Raw genomic sequence first — 19,835 nt, forward strand, 5'->3', positions numbered from 1 at the left:
GAGAGATTGCTCTGACTGGCTGTTCAGTTTAGAGAACGAGTCAGTGCACAAGAATAAAAATGAAAGTGATTAAAGCGAGCAAAGAAGTCAAGACTAATTCTAGATCTAATTTTACGTCATCTCTGAGCATTCCCATTTTATTTATTTTAATTTTTTTGGCACATCCCTAAGTCCACAGGACTGTAGGGTATCCCAGTTGTCATTTTATGATTTATGTTTCACCAGCGCAAACTCCACAGTGGGCTATTACCCATTTGCCCATGTGGTAAAGTGTAGACTCGGAGGGGAACCACATGAGCTGAGGCTGCGATTTGGGACAGGGCCTAAATTGAGTCTCTTGTGCATTTCACATGAAGATCACAATTTTTGCATTGTTGCACTACTGAAGAACACTGTAGTTGTCTATGTAGATTGTTTTTAAGTCAATTTAGGTTACAGTACTGCCTGTCTAGGCTGTAGACAGAAATGTGACTATTTACAGTATGTTCTGAAAAAAATGCTGTTATTTGGATGTCATATCTATAAAAGCTTGCATTATAAAAAATGCTGGGTTGTTTCAACCCATGTTTGGGTCGAATATGGACAAACCCAACGTTTGGTTTAAATTTTAAATTAAAATTTTAAACCCAATGGTTGGGTTTGTCCATATTTGACCCAAACATGGCTTTAAAAAAATACAAAAAACAAAAAAAAACAGCATTTTTTCGAGTGACTTTGCAGCTTCTCTCCTAGTCTTATATAACGTGTGCTTTTCACATTATGTTATAAAGACACATTTCGTAGAAACTTGTATTACTATTTTGGATCCCTAGGCATTTCCAAATGGAAAAGGCCATTTTTCTTCCTGAGCTTAAATATCACATGGATGTGAAACCATCATGATAGTCAAATTTAAAGAAATAGTCTGGCAAATTATTGTATATAATTATAATTACAGTATATTGTATATAATTATTTATTATATAAAAAAATTGTCATCATTTACTCATTCCAAACCCTGTAAGATTTATTTATTTATTTTTTTTAGAATGTCCAAGCTGCTCATTTCTGTACTGTTTTTACTGCCAAGTGCCAAATAGGAGAGTCAGAGAATTGTCTATACAATTCTAAGACTTTAGAATCTATACAAATAGCATATATTAATAATAACCCCTTTTGGGCAATATTTACTCAGAGCAAACCTACTTTTGGTGTTAAAAAACTACTGTCAGGATTTAATAAAGATAAGCAGTGAAAAAATGACGCTGAAAAGGCGTGGGCATGGTTATGTTTGTGGCTGACCTTATTGCATATGCATTTCTAGGAGTTTCCCTTTCAGATGCAAAATTTATGGGAGGAGAGTATTTAAAGCTGCATTCCGTGATTTTTCTTCTTTTTCGCCATCTCTTGTTTGAAACCTGCAATTGCAGTCATATGTGGAACAGTTATCTGTACGTGGGTTGTGTGCGTCGGCACAGCTCGTCAGCGTGGACGAATCTAATGTTTGCTGTCAGTCACCACACCGGTGTGGATACTGAACTTCAGAATCACAGATTCTACATCTTGATAGTATGACCAATAGAACAATTTTCACTGGAAAATATCATCTGAACAAGTAAGTAACATGTCTGCCACTTTTGTTCTGACCAACTGAGGAAAAAAGCATTAGGCCTACAATAAATTGCGCTGCCAATGATGATTAAATCTAACAATTGCTTAGCTCGGATCATGCCAAACCATGCAAATTATTATTACTGTTATATTGTTCTCAAATTGTTAATGTTAACAACATCAGCATTACATGACTGTGTATTTAGTGTATATTAGCGTTACCTGTAGATTTCAATTTCTGTAGCCACTCCACAGTCCAAAGTCTTTTGACTACGGATGAATCTCCAGTTGTCACTGATGATTGTCCTTTGGATCTTTCTGGATTACAATCCGCAATCAAAATGATACGATTAATTATTTCAGCTGCTGTGAGAAAAGGCTATAAATGATCCTCAACCAGCAGCATCCTCACGTGATAAAACCGACTAGCCTGGACTCCTTCCTTTCTGTTTACGGACGTGACGTAATGACGCACAGACGAACTGCAGCATGCTCGAATTTCCCGCGGAAATCCACCATGTCGCTCTTTTTATAAAACATTATTACAAACTTACCGTTGTGAATCGAGCTAAGATAATGAGATAGTTTTGAACACTGGCTGGTTATGTACTTGCTCAAAAATTGATTTTGGATAATTTTTAACTAAAAAAAGTTACAGACTGCAACTTTAAATGAATCACGCGAGATGATCTACTAAGGTTTGTGCTAGTCAATTTACTGATATTTGCGCCATTATTTACCACCCAAAAAAAGCATGTCTTAAACCAGATGCTAATTTGCACTGCTCTTGGTAGATTGCATTAGTTATTATTCAAATGATCCGGCTGCGTCCGTGTTGTTTAATTTGCGTGTTGTCAGTAGATCACGCTCAGAACTTTCCAATCCCTTTGGCGTGTTTTTGCAATTACGCTTTCACGCTAATTTGCCGTTTAGTAAACAGGACCCTTTTGCGTTCCACAGAAAGAAAATCACAAGGGCATTTGGGTGCGCAAATAATAAAAACATTTTCATTTTTGGGTAAACCATGCTTTCACCCAAAATAAAAAATTCTGTCATCATTTACTCACCTTCATGTCATTCCAAACCTGTATGACTTTCTTTCTTCTGTGGAACATTAAAGAAGATAAGGCGAGGGTGAGTAAATGATGGCAGAATTTGTATTTTTGTGTGAACTATCCCTTATAATTTATAAAGGAATTGTTTCATACAGTAAAGCAAACCACAGCAGCAAAAGAAAGGTGTTGTCTTTTGTTTCACAGGTCTATCAGAGTCAAAATTAATTCCGCTAAATATCTCATAATTCTGCTAAATACGGTAGCGGAGGGACAGAATTGGCTTAAGCTTGTGCTCAGGATTTTCTAATCCTTGGAAATGCTCCCTGGCAGGAGAAAGAAGGGTAGCTTGAGGTGTTTTGAGTTGTGAAAATTGTATCCTTTCGCTTCTGTTCTGCCAGTTGAGTGTGTGCCAAACTAATAAAGCCGGCATGGAGGCCAACCAATCATTTTGTACAGCCGTTACACCTTGGACCCTTGTTGAGAGGGCAAAGCCACTATCTGAGCATCCAGACTGTGGGGTGAGGGGCTGCCGTTGGCCAGGGGTCCTGAGTGGGAGAGCAGCCTTTGTTCCTAGTAGCCGCTGTGAAAGATGAAGTGGGCATCTGTGAAACACAAAAAAGGAAGCGAGTGAGTGCTAAAGACAATACAGGAGGCTGCATTCTCTGTGCATTCCTTTATTCTGTGGTGACAGTGACCTTTAAAAATGGATCATCTTCCCACCTCACTATTATCACTGTAGTCTATCCTGTCTAAGATTTGAGAAGAGGTCAGCTTTTAAATAGACCTCTGCGGCCAAACAATAAAACATGACTCATTTAAATGGGTCAATAAACCCTAAAAGATACTTGATACAAGCCAACTCTGTGCTAGAGAGTAAAGCTTCTGTCAATATTCAACATAACTGGGTGAAATTTACTTTAATGTAATACAAATACATCATCTTTGTATCATTAATATCATCATCTTAGGACATAATTTTTTAGCCAATAATCATATATATATATTTTTATTTATTTATTTATTTATTTATTTTTTGCATTAATGTACTAAAATTGATCTTAGCTGTGAAATATACTTTATTATATATTTTATACTTTATTATTGTTATTATTTTGCTATTCTTTTCCATTGATTTTTGAGGTGAAATGTGATCTACGCATGTGGTTAACTGGTTTCATGAAATTCACCCCCAGTCGCCACTAAAGGACAAAGAATATCTTAAGATGGTAATTTTTTTTCAGCAATTCTGAGGTGCCCATAAGGAACAGTGCTAAATCTGTAATATGAGTGTTATATGAGAATGAGGCTCAGATTCAGCTTTAAGCATGTGATCATGAAGCATATACACTGAGAGAGCAGTTTATTAGACTGGTTTAATATGTGAGATCTCCACAGGGAAGTCCAAGGCAAAGTTACTCATCCTTGAGTCAGTTCTGTGACTCTCAGAGCCTCGTCTCTTGTAAGCGGATCACTGCTGATTCCTCACTGTGTTCTGCAGTGACAGATGGGGAAGAAATGATGCTGGTAGATAAAGGCAAGCCTGGGGATAAGCAGACAAACTGAAGGTGGACAGACATGAAAGGGAAGGCACTCCAGTTGGACTAATGAGCCTGAAAGGGAATGACAAAGAACTGGGATAGAGTCTAGGAGAGTAGAGGAAGCTGCTTGATATGTTGGATAAAATATCTGACTGGCTATTTTCCAAAGCGCAAACGGTTTTTGCTCTAAGTATATTTATTTAGCTGAAGGTCAAACAGCTCAGAAGCCCCTTCTACTCAATAATGCAAAGCCGCGGGCCATTTTCCCCGTTGTGGATAAACTAGAAACAGAAATTCTGGCGAAAGGCGTACTCGAATGTAATTTCCAGATGCGATCCCGTTGATTAATAATGAAACTGATATTTTAGCCTATTACTCTTCTTTCCATGTGGTGTAATAAAATTACCTGTTTTAGTTTAGTCTCAAAGGCTGCTTTGTATTAATTTAATGTGAGCTCTTTTATTCTGGGGTTTTGTTTTGATTATATGTTTTTGTGGAATTCCCATAATGATTTCTGGAAATGACCTGAGCCTCATTAAGAGGTGATCTGGAGGGAAAGTGGTCTTTGTGGAAAATGGAGGTTGTGTACAGGACCTGATTGGCACAGCTCAGTCTTTGTGTGAGAACTAGCAGAGCACATTTCTCATAATATCACATAAGAATATTAAGGAGTTATCCTTAATTTTCAGCTTAAAATACATGTTAAATTTCCCAGTTGTGAAGAGCTCTCTATATCTATATCTTCATCTGTCTTCAACAGTCTGACAGACACTTTCTAAAGGCGAAAAACTTTGAATGAGGTTCAAAACAAAGCCTTCCATATCTGCCTGGCTTCAGAGATTTCTGCTGACTGGAGCTGTAGATCTAAAGTGCTCTTTGGATGTGGAATAAAATGGATTTCACAGGACTAGGGACAGGGGTAGCGGCTCATACTTATCAAACAGACGGCCTCATTTTCTCCTGGTTCCCTGCACTGTGAACTGCAGAACACATTTTGAAGTCAATTTCTGCACAGTGAAAAGTAGAATAGATCTGGTTTAAGACATTAGTCTGTAATATGCTTCCTGACACCAAAGATCACTCTAATTAGTCACTAACACAAACATATGATGGTACAACCATGTGTTTTGGACAAGTACCATGGTAGGAAAATGGTATTCTTTGATTGTATTATCCAAACTTTGTTTTTGGATAGAAACCAATCCATTAAACACATTTCCTGTTAGCATGAGGAGAATATTTTATTTATAGTGCCATATACTGTGCTTGACAAGTTAAAAATCCTTTATGTGGTTAGTGGGTACCATTTTCGAAATATTCCAGCAGGGATGGTCAAGGATGTTCTCTCTCTTTTTTTCATTATTCATCATTTATATGACAATATTCCTGTGGAAATCCAATATTCTTCTGACTTGCTTAGTATTTAAAATGATTCGCAGCCGAAGAGTGCTTGTATCTAATCTGAATTTCAAGTGACTCTAAAGAGATTGTGTAATTGGTTTATGCTGCACTTTCTCCTCTGTGTTTTGAGCCCATTAAATGATAAATATGATGCTGACTTTGAATCTTAAGCATAAATATTTGCAAACTGAATAAGACTCATAACAAGTTTCACTGATATTTGCATGTTTGTGGAAATTCATTGTAATATCCAATACACTGTACTTAAAGATATAGCAATATAGACATTTTTAGGGTGATACAGACAGCAGATATTTAATTCGTGGCTGATATCCAATATTATTGCCAATATTATAAATCTAATAATCTCTTTTAACCATTTACACCGAGTGCTTCTAGTGAAATTAAAGGTGCCCTAGAATCAAAAATTGAATTTACCTTGGCATAGTTGAATAACAATAGTTCAGTACATGAAAAAGACATACATTGAGTTTCAAACTCCATTGTTTCCACCTTCTTATATAAATCTCATTTGTTTAAAAGACCTCTGAAGAACAGGCAAATCTCAACATAACACAGACTGTTACGTAACAGTCGGGATCATTAATATGAACGCCCCCAATATTTGCATATGCCAGCCCATGTTCAAGGCATTAGACAAGAGCAGCCAGTATTAACGTCTGGATTTGTGCAGAGCTGAATCATCAGACTAGGTAAGCAAGCAAGAACAATAGTGAAAAATGGCAGATGGAGCAATAATAACTGACGTGATCCATGATATCATGATATTTTTAGTGATTTTTGTGAACTGTCTTTCTAAATGTTTCGTTAGCATGTTGCTAATGTACTGTTAAATGTGGTTAAAGTTACCATCGTTTCTTACTGTATTCATGGAGACAAGAGAGCCATCGCTATTTTCATTATTAAACACTTGCAGTCTGTATAATGCATAAACACAACTTCATACTTTATAAATCTCTCCAACAGTGTGTAATGTTAGCTTTAGCCACGGAGCACCATCAAACTCATTCAGAATCAAATGTAAACATCCAAATAAATACCATACTCACATGATCTGACGCATACATGCAGTATGCATGATGAACATCTTGTAAAGATCCATTTGAGGGTTATATTAGCTGTGTGAACTTTGTAAATACACTGTATTGTAGTCTAGAGCAGGGAGCGCATGATTTAAAGGGGCCGCGCGCTGAATCGGTGCATAGTTAATGATACCCCAAAATAAGCAGTTAAAAAAATTAACTAAAAAAAATCTATGGGGTATTTTGAGCTGAAACTTCACAGACACATTCAGGGGACACCTTAGACTTATATAACATCTTGTAAAAACTGGTTCTAGGGCACCTTTAAAACATCATTGTACAGATGAAAGAAAATCATAAATGTTTAGTACTCTTGAAAGGAAAGAAAAAAGGTATACCATTGGGATTGTCTTAATTAAATAAAAATTTGAGCAGTAACAATGTGATCTCCAATTCATTGTGCATCCCTAGAGCTGTAAACCACCGAGTAGCCCAGGCATTTTAGTATCTACTAACAAATACTAAAATTCAACCTTAAATTCATGCAAATTCCATTTAAGATAACACTAAGGTTTCTATTTTAACGATCTAAGTGCATGGTCTGAAGCACACGGTGCAGCCGCACTTAGGGCGTGTCCGAATCCTTTTTTGCTAGTTTAATGACGAAAAAAATGGTTGTACTGTACCTAGTCTCTTAATGAGTCATGGGTGTGTTTTGGGCGTAACCTGCAATAAACCATTCAGAGTCTCATCTCCCATTCCCTTTAAAAGCCAGTGGAAAGACTGAATGCTTCTCCAGAGAGGAATCCTTTTATTTTTAATATTTGGCATGTTTGTGTGCTGCTGCGCGTCCCAGTGTGTGTAACAAGCAGAGCGCGTGTGCACCCGCCTATAGGCGCATATTATTAATGCACCCTTTAAATACAAAAAAATTAAAAATACTGAGTCATTGACTTTAGACCAGGTTTTTGTTGGTCAATGGTGCAGTCGTTCTCAGTTGACTCAAAATAGCAACATGCCAACAATCCACCTGAACACGCCTCGTTTTCAGACCAGCACGCTCATGGGCGAACAGATCAGCGTGAGTGCATTTGCTATTTAAGCAGTGTGTTTCACTGGAAGTGAAAATGATAACTAGAAACTAGCAAAAAACACTTGCGTCGCATTGCGCCGGGTGTATGATAGGGACCTAAGAATCAAAACCAACATACCATGCAAACTGGTGTATTCAGCTCAACACTTAAAAGTTAACCAAACACTGAGTATTCTTATATTCATATAGCCTGAGGTAGCAGCACAAATATTTTTTCTCTGGTTTGTTTGTATGCTGAAGTAGTTGTTTTTTCCCTGATATGGCTCATAGATGTGTAGCAGAGCTTTAAAAAGTAAATAAACTATGAAAAATTGCTGAAAAGAAGAACACGAGTGTGGACTCAGTCTCGGCTTTACTGTGGGACTCTGGGATGCAAGGTCTGAGCAGCAGCAGATGGTCATCAGTTGCAGCTGATGGTGAAGTGGTAGCTGGAGGAGCTGTATTACACACCTCCTCCGTGCACGATACAAACAGCCGCTAACATACCAATGATTAAGTATGCTGATCTTCTGATGCTCTGCTGCAGGGTGGAATTCCCTTCTCGCCATTGGAATACAGGCCTCTCCATCTGTGAGATCTGCCTTCATTACTGTGTAGTCACTTGTCTCTGATTAGAAAGTACTATGGTGGTGACATGGTATAGTGATAGTATTAGATGGTAATAGCATGGCACTTTGAACTTCTCTGGTTAGGTCAGATTTCTTTCCGCTGTTGCACATCAGAAACCTTCTACAGTTTATATCAGTTTAAGTGCTGATATCATTAGCAGTGGGACATGTTTTGCCTCTCATGTAAATATTTCCATAAAAATTCTCACTCATGATTTTATGATGATAATATAAATTGAAGCATTACACCTAGAGAAACTAGTGGTCTCAGATATTTAGACACCACAGTTTATTGGTGTCTGTTATAAAGACTATGAATTCTTTGTTGAAAGCTGTATAACAGTTACCTCTGGACAACGAAGTGCAAATTATGTTTGTGACTAGAAAGTGCATCTATTTTACAGGAATAAATCTAATCCAGATGTGTTTATGCTGGAAACACCGTTGCCTCACATCAGTCTTAAGGAAACTATTCGAGTAAAGCTTAACATTTGCCAGAGTGCAATTATCTTATATGGCCGGAGAACAGTTCAGCCAACAAAAGCAGCTGTTGTAAAGCTCTCTGCGCCATTCCTATAGATGTCCAAATGCGAGTCAGCACATAGACAGATATATGTGTTTAGTTCCAGGAAGCCTTTCTAAGTGGACACAGAGGGTTGACCACAATTACTACCCACAGACCCTGAAACTGACCCACACCCCCAAACTCCATTACAGGAGACTTTAAAACCATGTGCAATAGGAAATATGCCTTCACTGTGTGAATGGGCCGTAGAACAGGCGCAAGAAACCCCAGTACTAAAGAGGATGATAGTTACTTCCAAATGTCTGTGCATTAAACAAGATATGTTATTCACCAGTTCAGCAAAATACTTCTTGTCCAGCATTTTTGCACCCTTAATGGACACTGTGGGAAGGGGATGTTGCACAAAAGTGAGCAACTTAACTCCTTCCCGAAGTGCCTCCTCTCAATGTTGTTAGTGAAAGGTACAGTACGTACAACGGCTAAGTGTATTCCAAACAGCCACATAGTAAGACAATTTCCCTGCTCCCTCCAAAGCCTCCACTTCAATGGCTCTGCCTTTCGGAGTGAGTAGGGCACAGGGATGCTCACTTCCAACTGGAATTCGACCATACAATGGCGGACGCAGTTTATGCTAATGGTCCACTTGTGGCAATGCTGAGAATGTAACATGGTTGCATTAAGAATTGTGATATGGCACATTTTGAAATGCATTGAGTGCCTACACACTAGGCACTACATCAGAGTATCCAACCCTGCTCCTGGAGGACTATCTTCCAGCAGACTTCAGTTCCAACCCAGCTCCAACACACCTGCCTGATATTTTCAAGTAGCCGAGTTGGTTTTCAAGTCAAGCTGGAAAGCTTTGGATGGTACAACTGGACCCACCTCTCTAAAGTTCTCATTTGGGCAATGGACGTATATCTCAAAGTGAATGTAGTTACTCAAAGTGAACTGTAGGGGCAGTTGTGGCCTCATGGTTAGAACAGTGGTTCTCAAATCTGTCCTGCAGTACCAGCAGCCCTCACATTTTGTACATCTCCCTCATTTGTCACACCTGATTCAACTCATGTGTGCATTAGTAGAGATTGCCAGACCTGAAATTGGTGTGTCAGATATAGGGAGACATACAAATTGTGCAGGGCTGGTGGTACTCCAGGACAGATTTTAGAACCGCTGGGTTAGAGAGTCAGACTTGTAACTCAAAGGTTGTAGATTCTAGTCTCAGTACCAGCAGGAAATGTAGGTGGGGGGAGTGAATGAACACAACCTAACCCCCAACAAAGAGTATAGAGTATAGAACCCAAGAGGCGACACTCTGATACTTTTTGGGCAACAGCCATTAGATGGTGCTCCATTAGCGTGGCCGCCTTTATGGGGTAAAAAAATACTGACCATTGAATCCTTCACATCTTATGCACCCAAAATCAGCTAATTTCACTGCCAAATCAGAAGCGCAATAGCGCTATATAACTTTTAAATAAAGTCTTTTTTTTTTAAATAAGTCTTTTAAATTAAGTCACTAGTAAATTGTATGGCTCCTTCGGTAAATGTTGAATTGTCTTATATATGTTTTATTTTACCAGTGGTGGAATCCAACCATTCAATCATCTGAGGTAACATAGTTAGATTACTTTATGAGTGTTTACATTTTAAGGAACTTTACACATTTATTAATAGAAAAATAATAATTAATAAATTTAACATCATCTTGTTTGCACCGAACAATATATTTCAGACCTAGTGGAGTAATAGTAATAATAGTATCACTCCACTATCTGAATTGAAATAGGCTATATTGTATGTTTTGATGGATCACGCCTAATGATCATACACATAATGATTTTATACATTGCTGTGTCCATTATCGCATAATTCCCACTTTTGGACACTTTTGTTTTAACGGACATTAGATAACACTCCAAAATCAAGCTGTTATATTCATATATTTATTGTCCAACATTCCCAATTTTTCTGATGCATATCCTTAATTTAATTTCATATGTTGGTATTAATTTTGTGTTTATAAGCCTTATGCTAATACTAGATCTTTTAAAGATTTAGGTTTCTAGAGAGCAAAGGTTTTGTTATAAAAAAAAAAAAAAGTGGAAGACTTAAACACAAAGTCTGTAAAATAAACTGTTAAAAGGATTTGATGATCACTAGTGATAGTATTTTATTCTGTGTTGTCATCATTCTGGTTGGATTTCAGCTTTAATGTACGTTTTTGTTGTTGTTGTTGTTTTTTTTTTTGTTTTTTTTTTAAACAAAGCAGCTGATATTGCCATAGAAACTAGTGGACTGACGAGTTGCTTTCACCACAAAATGGTGGAAATGCAGGGTGGCCGCTAGGCGCCGGTGTTGCAATGGAACGTTCTATTGAGTGTCGCTTCTTGTTAGTGTATATTCTTTGCCCCCAATCCACAGCAAAAATGGCTGCCCACTGCTCTTGGTGTGTGTTCAATACTCACTGCTGTGTGTGCACTTGGATGGGTAAAATACAGAGCACAAATGCAGAGTATGGGACACCATACTTGGCTACATGTCACATCACTTTCACTCTTAAAATGTTCAACTTTTGTGAAAGTGTCACTTTCCCCAGTGGAATCGATCATTTTGCATCATTCTCGGAAATGACGTGATCACCTGAAATCAATGTTTATCCCCTCATTTGCATGCCAGTTGTAGAATATACAGTAAAGTAAATTCTTTATCAAATGCACTACATTCTCTGACTCTTCAGTTGAAACCTAAGAGGGGATGTAGGGTGCCCTCATTAGCAGTGATCCCAGACATTAACCCTTGAGTTAAAATGGCAGAATGATGACTTTTGGTTCGTGTGCTGGCCCATGTCATGCCAGCTTTTTGTAGACTTGCCATAAACCATTCTCAACTGCTTCCAGCTATATTTAGCATTCAACACCACTTGGTGCAGTATTTATAAAAAAAAATAAAAAAAAAAAAACTTAAAAAGCTCATTATTCATTTCCCATCCAAGAAGTACAGAGGATTCTAGTTATTTATCCACACAAAGTCCTGATGATTCTCGAGGCCAAGATTTGAATAATTTATGAGGACAAATGCAAAGTAATTGTTCTTAGTTTGAGTTTTTGCATTAGACTTGTCAGTTCCAACCCCCATTTGCTTTTAAGCGAGCTACATAAGATATTCAAATGTCTCTTGATGTACGTTTATAATTAAAATGATTTATAATGTATTTGCTCATTGTTATCCTCTCTTTACCTCAACGTTTGGTCCTTTTCGGACACTAGTAATAAAGTTTTGACTTTTGAATCAATGTGTTTGGCTCTCAAATGCAAGAATAAAGAAACTGAGATAAACAAGTGTTGAAATACAATAATATTTGGAATAAAAAGCTACGGCCCACGTTCATCCATGCAAATGTAATTTTATTAAGCAATAATGCAAATACCTTATGTTATTAAATCCCTAACCTCTAAACCCAAATTTCATTTCATTATATTGTGTGATGATGAGAAATCTAGTGCTGATTTTATCCTCTTCCTCCGTAGGATCAGCAGTGAGGAACTTCAGCCCATTCCGGTTCTCCACAGAGCCGTCGGATACACTGGCAGTGCGGGGAGCGCCAACGCTGCTCAACTGCTCAGTCCACAGTGAGTCTTCTGCCAAGATCGAATGGAAGAAAGATGGCTCTTTCCTCAGCCTGGCCTCAGATGATCGCAGGCAGGTCCTGGCCGACGGTTCTCTGCTCATCAGCTCAGTGATGCACTCTAAACACAATAAACCTGACGAGGGTGTTTACCAGTGCGTGGCCACTGTAGACAACCTGGGCACGATCATTAGCCGTACAGCTAGACTCAATGTAGCAGGTAAGACACGTGGTTTGATACACATATCTGCACAGCATTCTCAAACAAACCAAGGAATATGTGCACCATATATATAATTGACCCGTGCTGGGCAGTGGTTCTCAACTGGTTTTGCCTCAAGACCAATGTTGTTATAAATGCAAGGACAGAATGACAGCGAGAGTGCTCTGTTTGTCTGTCCTGTCTTCATCCTTCAGCGTTATTGCCTGCAGGGGAGTTCAATAAGTCAGTCAGGGAATCTGCTGATGCAGCACCAGTATTGTAAATGTCTGAGAACAGGTACGTTTGGCAGTGCTGCGGCTGCTATATTGGGCCTTTTTGAGTCGAAATGAAAGTGACCTTGTTTCATTTGCAGGAGGCAAGCTGCAGGGATTATGAGGTGTTTGAGTTGGGTCTTTACCCTAAAACTCAATTTGCTGTATGAGGTAAAAAGGAATGCAATTAAGTTACATCAAGCCCTTACAGTCTTGCAGACTGTGTAACCTCACTGAAATCTCTCTGAAGGAGTTCTTTGAAAAGTCAGAGACCGATGCTTATTTGAAGTAGCACAAGTGTCTTTCCCCCATGGAAGTCTGTTTTGAGTGAACAAGCTCATTATTTCTCAAAAGCTGACATGGAGTGCAAGCAGGAGATTTTCATTGGGCTTTTTAGTGAGGTATTCTCAGCTGTGCAACAGATTGAACCAAAGCGTGTGGTTTACTGACAGTCTGCACTGCTTAAATGGAGTTTAAACAGAAATCCCACTACTGGTTTTTGGGATTTTTTGGGATAGAGATGGAAAATTAAAACTTCTTTAATATCTCAAATGTTTCTCCAAGACAGCAATGGGAGTTTTCCTTAAAGAAACATACCATAGTAGTTTTGCATATATCTTCCTTCAGCCTTGTTAGGCCAAGGATCCTTTTGATGGATGGAGACGTTGGCAGTGTTTCACTGTACAGTATTTCAGTATTTACATACCTTTTATGATATTTAAGCAATTAAAAAGTAATGTATGGAGTAATATGCTTGTTTTTTATTGTAACACATTTCATAAATGTGGGAAGAAGGAGGCGGGAACCGGCGAACATTCAACGTAACTTTTCAAAATAAACATAGAACAAAACGAAAGTAATGCCGGCAGACCCTCGCGGATGTCTGCCGGCCACACAAACATAATAATACATAAAATAAAGTCCAGGCCTGGTCCTCTCCCGTCCTCCACGGTCGTCGCTCCTCCGTGAGAGACTCAACGCCGGTGCGCCTCCCAGGTGATGCTTGTTATCACTCGCGCCGTTCCCTCACGGCTCTCACCCGCCCTGGTCGCCACATACCCCCATCGCCCCTCGCAGGCCGGGGGGTACCTCCGAGACTGCGCTCTACTCCCCCCCCGGGGCCTGTCTCAGCGGCCGCAGCACCTGGGGGTAAGGACAGACGAGACGAGAGAAAGGAGATGGAAGCAAGGGGAGCGACAGGACGAGAGAGGGGAGAAAGGAAAAAGAAAGAGGAAAAAAAATTCTGGGTCCGGTTCCCTGACACACTGCCGCTCGGTCCTCAGCCTGCCAAGAGGCTCTTCCTCGCGGTGCCACATGCGATGGCACTGGACGCTTGGTGAACGGCCCGATCCTCCGACTGAGGGCAGCCGGCAGCGAGTCCCACGTCCCATGCTCCTCCCCTTCATGGCGGACGGCAGCAGGCTCCGGCCCACGGCAGATGGCGGCGACTCCTCCGCTCCCTCCAGGTCCAGGACGGCAGCCACCCCACCTCGTTCCAGGAGCACGGCATCCGGGTCTCCGTCCCACCTTTCACAAGGCTCCAGCACCACCGCCTCGGGCAGCCTCTTGCGGTCTTCACAACCACTTAACTTTAGCTTTGGTTGAAAATGAACTTAATATTGTGGCTAACACATTTTAACACATAAGGTTCAAATTCAAACAATTAGTGAATGGTCAATTCATTCAAGACAAAATTATCTGAGCTATCTTGTCCACATTTGTTTTATAACTCTGTACTCTTACGGTTTAAACTTTGCCTTACTTACAAATAAAATTTTTCAATGAGCATATGACTTGTATTACATATGTGTAACTAGATTTCTATCATGACAACTCTCAGAAGATTGTTAGCATGGCAATGTATATGACAATGTTAATGTATTTGGTCTTGGCGGAATAGATCTGCTATGCTGCTGCTGAATTGCTGCTGCTGCAGAGCAAGTATAGGAACTTGCTACTGCCAATACATACGCCAATACGCTTCTGCGAGGAAGACATAGTGCTGCTGCACAAATAGCATATATCAATATAGCATATATATACAATATATATACAATATATCATAGCAGATGTATACAGGTGGAGCTGGGGAAGTTGGAGGGTTTTAGATGAACTATGAAGCACGCTGTAAACAGCTATAGTGAATGTAACAAGCCAATTCAATGTGTAAGCAACAAGCATATCTAGAGTTTCATGACAGAACTTTGTATTTGTTTAGCATATGTACATCCATTGTATAAACCCGATTCCAAAAAAGTTGGGACACTGTACAAATTGTGAATAAAAAAGGAATGCAATAATTTACAAATCTCTTAAACTTATATTTTATTCACAATAGAATATAGATAACATATCAAATGTTGAAAGTGAGACATTTTGAATTGTCATGCCAAATATTGGCTCATTTTGGATTTCATGAGAGCTACACATTCCAAAAAAGTTGGGACAGGTAGCAATAAGAGGCTGGAAAAATTAAATGTACATATAAGGAACAGCTGGAGGACCAATTTGCAACTTATTGGGTCAATTGGCAACATGATTGGGTATAAAAAGAGCCTCTCAGAGTGGCAGTGTCTCTCAGAAGTCAAGATGGGCAGAGGATCACCAATTCCTCCAATGCTGCAGCGAAAAATAGTGGAGCAATATCAGAAAGGAGTTTCTCAGAGAAAAATTGCAAAGAGTTTGAAGTTATCATCATCTACAGTGCATAATATCATCCAAAGATTCAGAGAATCTGGAACAATCTCTGTGCGTAAGGGTCAAGGCCGGAAAACCATACTGGATGCCCGTGATCTTCGGGCATCACATACAGGAATCTTACTGTAATGGAAATCACAACATGGGCTCAGGAATACTTCCAGAAAACATTGTCGGTGAGCACAATCCACCATGCCATTCGCCGTTGCCAGCTAAAACTCTATAGGTCAAAAAAGAAGCCATATCTAAAAATGATCCAGAAGCGCAGGCGTTTTCTCTGGGCCAAGGCGCATTTAAAATGGACTGTGGCAAAGTGGAAAACTGTTCTGTGTTCAGACGAACCAAAATTTGAAGTTCTTTTTGGAAAACTGGGACGCCATGTCATCCGGACTTAAGAGGACAAGGACAACAAAGTTGTTATCAGTGCTTAGTTCAGAAGCCTGCATCTCTGATGGTATGGGGTTGCATGAGTGCGTGTGGCATGGGCAGCTTACACATCGTCAAAGGCACCATCAATGCTGAAAGGTATATCCAAGTTCTAGAACAACATATGCTCCCATCCAGACGTCGTCTCTTTCAGGGAAGACCTTGCATTTTCCAACATGACAATGCCAGACCACATACTGCATCAATTATAACATCATGGCTGCATAGAAGAAGGATCCGGGTACTGAAATGGCCAGCCTGCAGTCCAGATCTTTCACCCATAGAAAACATTTGGCGCATCATAAAGAGGAAGATGCGACAAAGAAGACCTAAGACAGTTGAGCAACTAGAAGCCTGTATTAGACAAGAATGGGACAACATTCCTATTCCTAAACTTGAGCAACTTGTCTCCTCAGTCCCCAGACGTTTGCAGACTGTAATAAAAAGAAGAGGGGATGCCACACAGTGGTAAACATGGCCTTTTCCCAACTTTTTTGAGATATGTTGATGCCAAATCAACTTATTTTTCCCTTAAAATTATACATTTTCTCAGTTTAAACATTTGATATGTCATCTAAGTTGTATTCTGAATAAAATTTTGAAATTTGAAACTTCCACATCATTGCATTCTGTTTTTATTCACAGTTTGTACAGTGTCTCAACTTTTTTGGAATCGGGTTTGTAATTCTAGATGAAGATTAGTTTCTTCTACCTGTTTTTTCTACCTTAAGGAATTTTAAGATAAATATCTGTGAAAAATGTTGATATTTATATAACAAATAACAGAGAATTCCATTAAGTTTCTTGAGCTTGAAAGAGAAAAACTCTGAGCAATTAAGTTTGTGTGTATGCGTGTGCTGGTTTGCTACACTGTCTGGCCCTCAGCCCTTGCTGTCTGGGAGTCACAGAGAGGAAGATCATCAATAAATCACATACAGCAGTAACATCATCTTCCATAAATGTATACATGCATGTACTTGCAGTGGATGTCTATGGAGAAACTGTATGCTTGCATAGTGAATACTTAAAATGTGTATACAGAAATGCACTTAGATTGGACGTATATAACTGACAATGAATTTTTGGTTTGTTTGTACAAAATAAAATTTTGCATTTTGGTACCCTAAAACTGGGGTATGAAAACCCCTGCCCTAAAAAAGAGCAGATTAATTTGTATTACTAGCACAAACACGTCTGTGGTGTTTTCAAGCCAAATGAAAGTCGCCTTTCTTCACTTGCTCGTTTTATTCTCTTTGAGACAGTGAACCGTCTGCTGTGGCTGACAGGCGTGTAATAAAAAGGTTAATTGTTGCATCTTTGCTGTGGGCTATTACAATGCCATTGCACCGGGAACAGCATTGCTGCCGCCACAACCTGTGAGACGTCAGACCAACAGGCACTTGCGAGAGTAATCAACATGATTGATGGAAGAAAACAGTGTCCATACTTCCATCGTCATGTTTTCTTTCACTTTCCTCTTCTTTTTATGCTTAACCACACATACAAACAAATGCCCTTTTTGTGGCACTCAGACAGCAGCCATCACGTATGCATTCATTCAGAAGGGGATTAGCCGCGGCCTTGGCTATTTGTATTCATGGAGCGTCGGTTCGAGATGGCAGGGCAGAGAGCAAGACGTGGGTAATGGGAATTGTCTAGCTCGTGCCGCCTCACAGCACGCTCCACACTTTGAACCCAGCTCCTCAAGGCTGGCTGGAGGCAGAGTCGTGCAAGCTGCAAAGGAGAACACCTGAAATGAAAGTCCATGTTTGTATGCTTCACTGGTACTCTGGAGGAATTCTGCAATCATTTTCTTCATTTCTTCCTGAGACAAAATGTTGCTGTGTAGAATCAACGTTTGGTGGCTGGTGGAGCAAGGAGGCAAGGAAGACTGTAGTACGGAGAAAGCTATCGAATAACATTTTGATTCATTCGATTCACATGGCAGTTGCTCGGCCAGCACTTGACCTCTTTGAATCATGCCATCATCTGCCGGTACTCCCTTCTGTCATTGTTCGAGAGAGATTGAAACTGGATATGCATTAAGTACCGGTACTCTTTTTTTCTCTCACAACCGCACGGACATGATTGTTCTCTCTTGTGCAATTGATCCTATTTGACATTTCTCAACAAGGCATTTCTCTGCACCGTTTCCTGGTTCCAGACCAGTAAGTCAAACAAAATGTTCTGACTTGGAACAGCCTTTTCTGTGGTGGAAACGCACAGAACAGTTCAAGAATTAGCACAGGCCATGAAACCACACCAGAACTGTGTGGTTGAAAAATGGCTTCAATGACCCAACTGTTTTCACATGAATATATCTGAAGTAGTTCAGATGGCCCTTGGTTTGCAGAGTTCTGGTGCTCTGCATAAATCAGGGTATGTTTTGTGCCATACAAACTGATCCGAGGTCAGGATGTGACACTAATCCAGGATCTTTGCTAACCCCGCCTGCATAGCCCCCATTCACCCTTCTGCATCCCTGTCTTTCTGTGACCTCTGCTCGAGTGGAGTTGGGCTGTTCTCCATGCTGTCTGCTGTTCTCTCAATCAATCAGTGTTTCATTTCACACTTCAGCCCTCTGCACAGATCTCTCCCGGCCCTGCTGGCTGCCGCCCAGCAATGAAATTCAAACGCAACACAAACAGCTATGAGTTTCAAACACCAGTACACTGGAAACATTCATAATTTAGATATTTCATTTTGTGCTGGTCCCGGTACAGTTGTAGTGGTTGTATTGTTTTGGACAAGCTCTGTTGTTGCTTATGTTTTGAAAAGTCTGAATTTCCTATTTAGGAAATGTGGTAACAGTTTTGGCTTGGAAACTGTGGTGGAAAATGTGTAGCCTGGCTTGATGACACAAACGTGATGTTACAATTGGAGAGTACACAGTTAATCATTAACAGTTTCATTATAAACTAAGGAATGAAAATAATTAGTATGTTTTTTATTTCTTTAGCACCTTTCTAGAGCAAAGTGCTTTACATCCAAAAATGAAATGGAAACAAAATAAGAATAACAGACAGTTAAAAAGCAAACGATCAGATAAAAGACGAAATAATATAGAGCAATTTAGACAAAAGCAAGTTTAAACAAGTGAGTTTTTAGCTGCTTTTTCAAAGTGTCCACAGAGTCCACAGATCTTAGATCCAAAGGAAGAGCATTCCAGTTTAGGAGCAACAACCTCAAAGGCACAGGCACCTTTAGTCTTTAATCTGGAGTGAGAGATCGCTAACAAGACCTGTTTGGAGGATCCTAGACTCCTACTGGAGTTATAAGGTTGCAACAACTCTTTCATATGAAGAGGAGCTTGGCCCTGCAATGCTCTAAACACAATCACAAGGATTTTAAATTGAATTTTAAATCTGACTGGGAGCCAGTGTAAGGAAATTAAAATTGGTGTTACATGTGATCTCTTTGATGACTTAGTTAAAAGCTTAGCGGCAGCATTTTGAACAGCTTTTAATCGTTTCAAGGATGTATTACTAAGACAAGTAAAAAGAAAATTACAAGGCAGGAGGAAATGAAATCATGTATGATCATCTCCATCTCTACTGTGAACACAACTGACCTCAGTTTCGCAATGTTTCTCAACTGATAAAAACAGGTGCGAAACAGAGTAAACATGTTGATCAAGACTCAAGGTCTGTCCCATATGAACACCTAAATTACAAAGAGTAGGTTTAACAGAGAGAGAAAAAGGGCCAAAACTTTTCATCACCTTAGGGCAGGGGTAGGCAAGTTCGGTCCTAGAGA

At 39.6% G+C, this 19,835-nt stretch overlaps 1 protein-coding gene across 8 annotated transcripts in view; it reads left to right on the forward strand.

The window, feature by feature from the left end:
* The window catches only part of neo1a (neogenin 1a), a 192,246-nt gene that overhangs the window by 59,041 nt on the left and 113,370 nt on the right, over positions 1-19,835 (forward strand). For all 8 annotated transcript variants that reach the window (XM_067400078.1, XM_067400075.1, XM_067400079.1 and 5 more), the window contains exon 2: positions 12,385-12,702. In XM_067400078.1, coding sequence (XP_067256179.1) covers positions 12,385-12,702 — 318 coding nt within the window. The remainder of the gene's footprint in view (positions 1-12,384; positions 12,703-19,835) is intronic.

Source organism: Chanodichthys erythropterus, chromosome 11 (genome assembly GCF_024489055.1).
Source record: "Chanodichthys erythropterus isolate Z2021 chromosome 11, ASM2448905v1, whole genome shotgun sequence".
Classification (NCBI taxonomy): Eukaryota; Metazoa; Chordata; class Actinopteri; order Cypriniformes; family Xenocyprididae; genus Chanodichthys; species Chanodichthys erythropterus.